This window comes from Tachypleus tridentatus, chromosome 13 (assembly GCF_004210375.1).
Source record: "Tachypleus tridentatus isolate NWPU-2018 chromosome 13, ASM421037v1, whole genome shotgun sequence".
Classification (NCBI taxonomy): Eukaryota; Metazoa; Arthropoda; class Merostomata; order Xiphosura; family Limulidae; genus Tachypleus; species Tachypleus tridentatus.
In genome coordinates, this window is record NC_134837.1 from 19,916,301 (window position 1) to 19,928,448 (window position 12,148).

The window sequence follows — 12,148 nt, forward strand, 5'->3', positions numbered from 1 at the left end:
TAATATTTTTCATTCTATCTTTTGATATGACTTGTTCTTGATGTATGATTGTATCTACTAAATCACCTTATGTTCCTTATTTTACCTTCTCTTCTGATATTGTTTTATCTTGATAAAAATTAGTTTCTGCTGAAACACAGTTTGCTGTAGTGGTTATTTTTTCAACTTTGTCTTCTCTGATATTGTTTGTTTCATCTTGTTATTGATTTCCATAGAAGCTTACTTGTAATAAATTACTGATCATTGTGGTGGGCCTTTTTTTAGCCATGGTGTAGCAACTCATATAATGGCTCTGAATTTTTCTTTTTTTAAGTACAAAGTTTTGGCTCATAGCTCTGTTATTTCTTGACCAATTTGAGAGTTAATTACAGTTTTGGAATAAAGAGGTCAAACCCATTAATTGATGTATTTGACCACATCAATTATGTATTTGTAATTTACTCTGATCCTGCCTGAAAGAATTTCAGTTTGAGGGTGTCAAATAAAAAAGACTGTTTAGTGTTGGTAGTATTAATTAATATTAAATCTATGCTTTCTAACCATGTCAGATTTTGATGAGTGGATGAAAAGAGGAGAGTGTGTTGGGTTAAAAGACAGTGAACTACAAGTGTTGTTAAACAACAACAATAACTAAAAAAAGAAAAGCATAGGCAGAGAAAAGAGGAAGAAAGATTTAAAGAAGGAAAGGAAAGTGAAATACTGAAAGTGAGAGAAAGTAGACACTGAAAGTAGAGAAAATGAGAATACAAACTGAGAAGAAAAAAGCAAGGGATGATAGACTAGAAATAGAGAAAATAAGATCACAAATTGAGATTATAAAGCTCACCCAACCAAAAGGAAGAAGGGCCCAAGAGTGACAATGAAGTCAGGGCTGGCCAACCCAAGCTGTCCAAATTTGATGAACAGAGAGATGACATTGGTGCTTTTCTGGAGAGGTGTGAAAGATTCAACCAAAGTCAGAACTTGGACAGAAATGACTGTGCAATTTGACAAGACCCACTTCTCACAGAAAAAGGACTATAAGTATATGCAATCATCAAGTCAGAAGATTACATGGACTATAACAAATTAAAAGTGGTTTCCCTGAAATAATGTGAAGTTACTGAAGAAAGTTTTCATCACAACTTCAGAGAAGTCAAATCCAATACTGGAGAAACTGTATTTCACTTTGTGGCACATCTATGACAGTACTTAGCAAAATGGACTGATATGAGGAAATGTGGCAGTAGTTTCAATGGACTGGTAGACCTACCTATTAGTATGTGAACATTTCATGATTGTGTGTTGTTCAAAACTGTTCCTAAAGGTGAGAGCACTAAAAGATGTGGAGGAGTTGATCAAGCTAGAAGAACAGTATGTGGAAGCCCATGGAGATAGTATAATGGTAACTCCAAGAATATCCAGTTAAAGTTGAAACCAGTGATGATTCACCAGAAGCAAGAGCTTACCAAAGGCAACAGGAGGTTAATGGATAGAAGGAAAAAGAGTTACTTTGTTTTTTATAAAATGGAACACATTGCAAAGGAGTGCAAGTCCATTATCAACCAGCAACATTGGAAATCTCAACATAAAGCAGCTGGAGCTATTTGCAAAGATAGCATTGGTAAGAAGCAAGAATAATTGGAACCATAGATGCTACTGCCAGAAGAAACAGAATGAAGATAACATGTCAGATTCACTACCACAAGGAACTGTGATTTACATGATTGATTAATGCACATCTATTAATGCAGCATAAGCTAGCAAATGAATTGATAATGCCAGTAGTGAATGTGACAAACATTGATAGATGACAATAAATCACAACATGCCAGTAAATGAAGGATATTTTGGGGACACAAAAATGATTCTATGAGACAATGGGTGCAGCAGTGCAACAGTGAGAACCAGTCTTGTTTTTGATGATCAGATGACAGGCAAGGTACACCTGTGTGTGCTAATTGATGGAACAATGAGAAAGTTTCCTACAGAAAAAGTGCAGGTGGATACTCCATATTATGTAAGAGAACTTGAGGCCATGTTTACCAAGGAACTAATATATGACTTGGCGACAAAAAATATATTGGGTAGTAAAATATTTTAAGGAAGTATAGAAGAAAGACTCTTCACTACAAAAACTTCAGGACAGCACCTGAGAGGAAGACAAACACAAAACAAGGAGGAAAGAGACATACAAAACGAGGGACCAGAATGGAGTTTTGTACCAGACCTTTCAAAACAGTTTTATTGGGGAGACCAAACCCAAAGGCAGTCAAAAACTCATCTGTAACAAGAAAGCCAAGGGTTGATGTTTCAAGGTTGGGCAGAATGTTTTAGTCTTAATCAACAATAAACTTAGTTGGTAGTGGAAAGAACCTTTCACAGTATAAGAATGCACTTTAAAGTGAAAGTTGATGGAACAGCCATTGTTTACCATGTCATTCTGTTGAAGAGGTGCTTTGAGAGAGAAGACGACCATACAGGTGTAGCTATTGATGTGCAGGTAGACATGGCAAGTGTAGCTGTCATATAAGCAGAATCTAAAGGCAATAACTTGGGTTACAGAAGATAAGGACCTACTGGATGGAGAGGAAATGCACAAGGAGAAAGAGGAACAAAATATACTCTGTCAGTATAGAGATACAGATTGGGAAGTACAGACAATACAAGACCAAAATAAAGACTAGGGATCCTGTCAAAATGAAACCATATTGGAGGCTTTACATGAATAGAAGCTGACAAAGGAACTGTAAATGTTAGTGTAGACTGTATGAGAGGGCTTAGTATGTGAAATAGAAACAGTCTTTGTCAAATATAAAAAAAAGCTTGATACAGGTAGTATTAATTTTTTTGAGTTAATATTTTATGATTGTTTTCTGTTTTTCTTAACATGAGAGCTACAAGCAGACAGTTATTGGATGTTGTGTTTTTAAGATATTAACAGAGGTTATGGAGACTTCTAGAATACTTCAGTTAGTGAAATAAATAACAGTGACCAGATGAGAGACCAGGGTGGAAAGAGAATCAAAAGTAAAGCTGAGTGAAAGATAGTTTTGGTCAGAGAAAAGTTAGAAAACATAAAGCTAACAGACATAGGAGTGAACAGCCTAATAGTTTATATGTTAAAAGTGAGATTAACAGTTTTCTGACATTTTAGAATAGTTTGTCTCATGAAAGGGTGTTCTGAAGCAACTGAATCTGCTTGTGTGGAGTTTGATGAAAAGCAGACGATTATTTAAAGTGTAAAAAAAATATATGGGAAATTCAGGACATAACTGTGATAACTCACAAGCCAGCATAAGTGAATTATACAGTGATACTAGTTTGATGAAAATAGAGTAAAATGGTTGACTTGTCAACTGAATTCTAAAGCAATTAGATTAACCTGAATGGACTTTTGACAAGAAGAGAACTGTAGAATATTTAAGATACAACTATGATATACACAGTGTAGAGAAATGTTGTGCATACATTAAATTGGTTTGAATATATTATTTCAAAACAAGTGGAGTGTGTGCTATTCATCCATCATCAATTTTATCACTAATAAGTCACAGACACTTGCTGCAGAAGAATTCTTAGCCAAATACACCACATATATATGTATCTATGCACATTTACATACTTTTAAGAAATTAAGTTTTAGACAGAGGGTAGGCTAGAACAGATACTGATGAGTAATAAAAGTGAATTGGTTAAATGCACATCTTGCACTTGATATTGCTGATGCACCAAAATATAGTTAATTTTATCAGTAAAAACAATAAAAAATATCTCGTATATTAATGTGTCTTAATTCTGCCTGAAAGAATTTCAAGTGCTGTGGCTATTGAGGATTCCTGTTGTCACTTTGTTTATAGAAGTTTGTTTAATTTTACCTGTTTTTCTGACATCTGTATTGATTTGGGATTCTTTCTCTTAAAAAGACAGTTTATCATGATCCATGCTTTCATGTTGTTTGACCCTCTTGTTAGAGGCATCCTTTTCTGTGCATGTCATGAGGTTTTCTGAGTTACATTCAGAATTTAATTAAATTACTTTATTTTGATGTTATGTGAATAAAACTGGGATAAAACAAAGCTAATAATCCAAATTTTAACATTATACAAGTTTTAAATTGTTATCTTTATAAAATAATATATTAAACAAAATCCTGAATTTCTCCAAGTATGATAATTGTAACATTTGCCCTTCAGACATCCCTTCTTTAATGTATTTACTACCTCATTAAAAAGTATGAAATCTAATAAATTATTCATTATATAATGTTCTCATCATTCAGGCAAAGCATAAGTTTTATACCCTTCAGTCATATCTAGTTATAGAGCCATAAACTAGAAAATCACATCCCTCTTGACATGCCTATCTGTCATATCTACTCTTTCAGACATTGACAGTTCTGTCTGAAGTTTGATACTATGTTAACTGTAACCAATAACAAGACAATGTTTTAAACTATCAAATGATGTTTTTGTATTATGTTGTTTTCTCCACAGAGAATTGTATATTTCACCTTTTGCTCAAACTTTCATCCTTTGGGAAACACATTGATCAGATCAGCTGTATTTTTAATGGCTCCTGTTGCATAGTTAGAAATCCAGCAAAAGTATATTAGTTACAGAATATTGTCTGTTTTTGGTGTGTTGCTATTTTCTTTTTTTTTTTGATGCATTGTTTAATTAAATAAAAAATTTGGTAAAGTAGTACCATTGATATGGAAAAATATTGGTTGAGTTGAGTTATACTTTAAATAACATCTGTGATTTTACTCTGTGATTCTGTTCAGGTAAAAATGCAGGGTTGAAAAATTTTAGCTCATTTCAGAGTTGATAAATTATTATTAAAGAACAATATGAGTGAAATACAGGCATTACTGTAATGAAATCAGTAAGGAGATGTCATGTGTATATATATAGCAGTACGGTATAGATAAGGATGTAGCACTGCATGTTAGATGTATGAAACATGGCTACAATGAATCCACTTGGTATGTGGGAATGACTTCATAAACTATGGTCTTTTTTTATATATTCATTTTGCCAGTCTGAATTTTAATAGAATGTTCGTAGTGGTAACAGATGCATATTCCATATAGTTAGACATGGTTATCATAAACCCATAGTATCAGAATTTATTATTTAACATTTACAAAAAATGTTTTCTTATACAGTATTCATGATACCTTTGTTTGTGATAGTGGCTGTCTTTAACTAGTTAAGCATTCCAAAACATAAATGGTATGAAATGTCCTTAGAGCTCCATTCAAACCTTATTGTAATGGTTTAGTCTAATGGGCTGTGCAAAAGCAGTCAGAGATGGTTTGAAGAAAATGTCACATTGTACATTCCCAGCCAAATTTTCATAATTCTTATTTGTATACTGTACAACACTGTATACACCCTTGAATTTGGTATACGAGGGCTGTTCAAAAAATACGCAGACTGACGTCATAAAACAAAATGTACTTTATTTAGAAGTTACAGGTCTGGGACCCCTTCAAAGTACTCTCCTTCCCAACGCACACACTTATCCCAACGGTGTTTCCACTTGTTGAAATAGTCCTGGTACGCTTCTTTTATAATGTCCTCCAGCTCCTTCGTCGCATTTGCCTTAATCTCTGGAATCGTCTCAAATCTTCTTCCTTTCAAGGGTCTTTTGAGTTTGGGGAACAAGAAAAAATCGCAAGGAGAAAGGTCAGGTGAGTATGGGGGTGGGGAAGAACAGTGATCGAGTGTTTGGCCAAAAACTCATGAGTTCTGAGGGCTGAATTTTGCAGCAACGCGGTGCATCTTCAATTTTTTGGTCAAAATCTCGTAACAAGATCCAACTGATATCCCACACTCTTCAGCAAGCTCCCTGACAGCCAGACGTCGATTTGCTCGCACCAGGGTGTTGATTTTGTCGACATGTGTGTCGTCAGTTGACGTGGAAGGACGTCCAGGACGCTCATCATCTTCAATGGACTGTCGACCATCCTTAAAACGTTCATGCCACTTGAAACATGCCATACGCTTTATAGCAACATCACCGTAAGCCGTGTTAAGCATAGCAAAAGTTTCAGTTGCAGATTTTCCAAGTTTAACACAAAATTTCACAGCAAGTTGTTGCTCCTTCAGGTCATTCATTCTGAAATCCGCCAAACGAAAAAATCGCACTTCACTTAAAACCACGTAGCTAATACACAAATGAAGATATCTGCAATCGGAAAATGGCGTCGTAATCAGCTGATCTGTGCAAACCTAGCAACACCAAGCGGATTCCCCTGGAACCAACTAGAGCTGCGCAATTCAAACAGTCTGCGTATATTTTTTGAACAGACCTCGTACCTGTATGGATGCATGATTGTCTAGTTGATAAAGAAAACAAACAAGAATATTATCATGGTTAGCATGCTAAGTGTCATATTATGAATGTTCATGATAGAGATGGCAATTGGTTTCCAGATGCTGCTACAAAACAGTTGGATTGCATTATGTTCCATGTTACATGGTTGAATGGTAGTGTTATATGTAGACACTTGAGTCAGACTTAGTTTATAGTGAAAGGGAATGAATGCAGGAGTTTTACTGTGTAAGAAAGATACCACAATAAACAGTTTGTTCTTCTGAGTGCATGTGAGGGTAGAAGTCAGGAGCTGCTGATAGATTGATACAGTAGTCATGTGATGAAAAATGGAACTATAAATGGGTTATATTGAAAATATTAAGAAAAGCAAAAGATGTGAAGTGGGGAACCTACTGGGAAAGAAAATATAACAGGTAAAAAGTAGAAACAAGTAGATAGTGGTCAGATAAATCTATAAAACCTGAGCTGTGTTAATAATGGCACTTTAGAGAAAGACCATAGAGATAGGATTTATAATAACTCTTCATGTATTGTTAAATAATGTGTATTCTGTTAGATCTATAACACTATGTAACAAAATATTTACTTTTTCTTGTTCCTGGGCAGAAAGTGTTATTTCCCAATTGCCTTTGCCTAAAGTAAATGGAAAAGACCTACTTTCTCTTCAAACTTTGCTTTTGTGACCTGGGTAATGAAATTTTCAAATTTACCTATTTTCCAGAACATTCCAAGTAGATTCAGTGCTGAGTAGCTGATAGAGAACTTGCAAGAATTTTGAAGAACCTTTTGGAATTTTCTAGAACTCTCCATAGTATTATATATACAGGGGCTCACTATTCACCATAAAGTTTAGTTCTAGCTGCCTAAGTGAACACACAGCCATATCAAATATGGCATCAAGAAGCTGCAAGCATTCTCCAGATGCATTCTGCTATGTATGTGGCCAATTTATCAAGACAAGAGCAAAAACGTAGTCTGTGGCAGCATCTGCTAAAATGTGTCAAGCCTACAAGGCATGTGTCGGCATGCCTGTCAGGGATCAAGACAAACCCTGGGAACCTTATTTTACCTGTGAACACTGCAAAAAAACTCTAGAAGGTAAGATGGACAATTTTTGATTGCTTAAATAGTAAGATTTTATATTATACAAATTTTAGACCTTTCATAATTTAAATATTGTTTTTAATTTCAAATAGTATAGAAACAAATATCACATTTAAAATATTTTGCATGAACCTCTTACACATTAGTTGTAGATGAAATAAATTTATTTTTCATAAAAATTTTATTTTGCTTTTTTGCAGGATGGTACAGACGGGAAAAGAGAGCAATGAAGTTTGCTATTCCAAGAATTTGACGTGAACCTACTGACCACTCAAGCAATTACTACTTCTGCATGGTGGACCCTTACAAACATCGGGCTGGCAAGAACACATCTGCTGTTATGTATCTGGACCTTCCATCATCTATTGCCCCAGAGCCAAACTGCCTTAAACTCCTTGCACTCACTCTGCCAGAGAGAAAGCAACCATCCTCAGAAGAGCAGGTAGATGTTGTAGATCCAGATTACAATTTTAGAGGTGCAGCTGGTGAGAGAAACCCATACTACCCCAACCAAAGAGACCTCAATGACTTGATCAGAGATCTTAGCCTAACAAAGTTGAATACAGAGCTTTTGACATCTAGGCTCAAGGAGTGTGGCTTGTTAGATGAAAGTGTGCAAGTCGCAAGTCAGAGGAAGTGTCACTGACATTTTTCAAGCTTCTTCCCTTGTCAAGATGGGCTCTGCTTATGCCACATTGTATCTGGTCTGTGCAAGGCAATTGGAATTGCCTGTAACCCGAATGAGTGGTGCCTCTTCATTGATAGCTCATCCAAAAGCCTCAAAGTCGTGCTGCTCCATAACGGGAATAAGTGTCCGTCTCTTCCTTGGCTAATTCGGTGCTCCTCAAAGAGAAATTCAACAACATCAAGACCTGCTAGAAGCCTTGAAGTATGATGAGTATGGCTGGGAGGTTATTGGGGACTTCAAAATGGTGGCATTTCTGATGGGTCTCCAAGGAGGCTTTACCAAGTTTCCCTGTTATCTTTGCCTTTGGGACAGCAGGGATACCACAGAGCACTAAAACAGGAAGCACTGGCCACAACAGACCAAGTTCTCTGTGGAGAGGCATAGTGTCAAGTGTGAGCCGCTAGCAGACCTTCAGGAGATTGTTCTCATAATTGCACATAAAAATTGGGTCATATGAAACAATTTGTCACAGCTCTTGATAAGGAGTCTGCAACCTTCAAGTACCTTTGAGACTTCTTGCCTAAGATGTCTGAGGAAAAGGTCAAAGCTGGTGTCTTCGTTGAACCACAAATAAAGAAGATCCTGGAGTGCACAGAATTCCCCAAGAAGCTCAGTAGAAAGAAAAAAAAAAGCTTGGAGCAGCTTTGTCGCAGTGGTTCGGGGCTTCTTGGGCAATCACAAGGTCAAAAATTATGTGGAACTGGTTGAGGATCTGGTGAAGAACTACGGCAAAATGGGCTGCAGGATGTCCCTGAAAGTCCATATCCTTGACACTCATCTTGATAAATTCAAGGAAAACATGGGAGCATACTCAGAAGAGCAAGGCAAGCACTTCCACCAAGATATACTGGACTTTGAATGCCGCTACTGAGGAGCATATAACGAAACATTGATGGGAGACTATATGTGGAGGCTGATACATGAAAGTGATTTACATTACAGTCGTAAATCTCGAAACACTACTCGCTTCTAAACATTTTAGTATAAGTACATGTAACTCTTGATTCATATGTTGTTTTATTCAGACCTTATGTAAATGAAAATGTGCAAATTTTTTATATAGAAAATAGGTTAATTTCTAAATTTCGTTATCCAGGTCACAAAAGCAAAGTTTGAAAGGAATAATGGCCATTTTCTGTACTTTTACAACATAAGCAATTAAGAAATAACACATACTATCCAGGAACAGAATTTGTGTTTCATAGTTAATCTGTTGCAGTTGTTATAATAGAAATGTTTTTGATGCTGTGTTTCAGTTGATGTATAAACATGTGTCTTTGCATCAGTAGATGGCATACTTTGCATGTTCATTTAATGTTTAACAACTAGGGGTATTGTATACTGTGTAGTGTTTAATGCTATTTTGTACATTATTGTTAATTCTAGTGTGACTGTTGGAGGGTTCCATCTTCTGGAGTTTATGTTTACCTTCAAATATTTGGCCACATGTGTTGTCACTCTTCATAATGTGCTAACTATAATCATCTTCAGATAACCATAGGTATTCTTTTGTCTAGTAGAAACTTGTAAAATACATTGGCTTTATAAGGATGTGCTATATGTTTTTGCAAATGTGTGTAGGTAATACCACTATGCTTTATTCTTGAAACCAGTTCATTTACAGTTAGGTGAATCACTAAATTAGTTGTAGTGATTAATATGTTCAGATGGTAAAGTTGCATTCAAGTTAATGGAACCCTTTATTATTAATATAAAATAAATTTCAATAAACTTATTGAATTTTATTCCTTGTTTGAGTGTTGTCTTTTTTCTGCAAAAGCATAGTAGTGCTACAATTTTAAAATAAGAAATTTGGCTTCTTATAGAAAAATGCTACAGTAGGCAGTTGCTTACACCTTAATTCAGTGTTTTCCAAACTGTTTGTTGTAACTCACTAGCATGTTGCTAGGGGTGACATGAGAATTTCACCAAATGAAGAATAATTAATAATGTGGAAAAAAAAAAGAACCTACATAAAATAACATTGCATATGGCAGCAAGACTGTCATGAATATCAAGTTAGGTGGGTTAGGATGTTATCAGTAAGAAAAAGTTTGGAAACCACTGTCTTAGATTGAACTTGCTGTCTTTAAAAACAAGTACGTTTTTTACGTAACTGAGTAAAAGTTTTAATCTTTAAAACTAATTTAGTTTTCTATATATTGAGTTTATTTTTTAAATAGCAAAATTCTGAAACACTCAGTCAAGTTATAATTATATTTGCTTACTCATTGCATCAGAATCTATATGGCCCAAACGAATGATGATATAGAGAGGTAAAATATATCATATGAAGGTTTATTTAAACAACTTTTACAATTAATATTCTAAAGTATATCATCATGTTGGCATCCTGAAATGGGTAAATACTTTTTTAAATCCTGAGCATAATTACATATTTCTAATTATATTATCACATACCTGTGACCTTGAATATAATAGTGATCATTATCGACGTTAAGCTAAATATATATGTGGGCTAAAACTTTGGTCAGAATTATAAATGACAAAAACTTTGATGGAGAAAGACGGTGAAAAAAGTGTAAATGTTTTATACAAATGCTAGGAAATAATATATAATTAAAGTAATCCATAGTAGATTCCCTTAGTTAAATAACAAAAAAAGTTACGGATGTCCATGCAGAATAGAATTTGACTATTTAATGAACATATGGGATTAAGAGTAATCCAGCAAGTCATCTTTTGTAATCTCTAGAATTTGCTTAATTTTTTTTTAATTTTTATTTTAACAATTTCCATTTACATAGGAATTAACTTTTAGGCACAACTCTACCATTATATTCATATTTTTCTTTTTCTCCCTGTACTCGTATTGTTGAAAGATGAAAAAAGAACTTGAATCTACAAGCTTAAAAAAACAAACATGGCTACTCTTATAGTTATATATTTTTTTCAATTATGCTAGCTATGGTAGTATTTTTTTCATTGAATGACAGGGTTTGTCTAACTCTAATACAACAAAAAAATTTTACAATTAGTTAGTTGTGTTTTTCATCTCACTAGTTCTGCTGATATAGTTTGATTTGGATATAGGACTATGTACATAAAAAGAACGTTTTAATGGTAGGTTTGTTTTGCATTTTTTTAATCAGACTGGATTTACATACAAAACAACAGTACAGTATTTTCATTGTATCTGCTTAAAGCAAATGTATAAAAATTCTTGCATTACTACAAAAGTTTAATGTTTTCCCAATAAACAGTGTAATACTATTATGTACCAGTAAATATTTATGTTCTGAAAGTGTTATATTTTTACTAAAGTGGAATATCTAGCAAAAGGATGAATTGCTTAAACATATAGAAGTATATATTTTGTTTAATGCAAGTGAATCTAGACAGGTGTATGTGTGTATTATCTCTACAGAGGAAGAATGTTCACTTAAGGATAGAGATGAATACCAGTGGCTGTTGTGCAAGAATCGACAACCTCATGAGCAAGATAAACTGATGTTAACCCAAATCATTGTTGACACAGCACTGTGGGATGTTGGAAAGAAGTTACATAAGATTCGAGAACAGTGGAATATCCCTGCTTGCTGTAAGTGTCACCAGAACTCCAAGAATAAAACTGTTGAGAGGAAAAGGTCAAATAATGGTATCTGCAAGGTAAGTAATGTTTTTTTTAGTAATTAACTTGCTACTTCCTATTTACTTTCAATACTTTTCTGTATTTAATAATTTTCAAGTGTCAAATGTACAACTGTATATCAGATTTAAAAATTACTTCAGCAGTTTTTTTGCTTAAAAAAGGCAAAGTTTAAATACCGTTGGATAGAGCAGATACCAAATTTTTTACATCAGTATAGAACAGATAAAATCGTGTGAGAAGTAAGTTATGATAGGAAGTGACAAGATTTAGTTTCTGCACAGAAGAACAATGCAATGTAGTATGAAGTTAAGAAGACTTGAGAATGGACCACAGATCTGGGATTTTTTCAAAAGAAACTTTACTCTACTGAAAATGTTTGATAACTGCAGAAATTTTCTGTTGTAATGAGACATCAAGTA

The 12,148-nt window shown here is 34.4% G+C and overlaps 2 protein-coding genes across 11 annotated transcripts in view; both read left to right on the forward strand.

Moving 5' to 3' along the window:
• LOC143236737 (lysine-specific demethylase 3-like) overlaps positions 1 to 12,148 on the forward strand; it is a 113,898-nt gene that overhangs the window by 51,679 nt on the left and 50,071 nt on the right. For all 10 annotated transcript variants that reach the window (XR_013019732.1, XM_076475202.1, XM_076475205.1 and 7 more), the window contains one exon: positions 11,505 to 11,746. Coding sequence is in view for 9 of the 10 variants with exons in the window: in XM_076475202.1 (XP_076331317.1) it covers positions 11,505 to 11,746 (242 nt within the window). In the remaining variant the exon portion in view is untranslated. The remainder of the gene's footprint in view (positions 1 to 11,504; positions 11,747 to 12,148) is intronic.
• On the forward strand, positions 7,055 to 9,901 carry LOC143236739 (uncharacterized). Its single transcript, XM_076475210.1, has 2 exons — positions 7,055 to 7,422; positions 7,629 to 9,901. Exon 2 carries the CDS (start codon positions 7,721 to 7,723, stop codon positions 8,072 to 8,074), a length of 354 nt encoding a protein of 117 aa, XP_076331325.1. The 5' UTR covers positions 7,055 to 7,422; positions 7,629 to 7,720; the 3' UTR covers positions 8,075 to 9,901.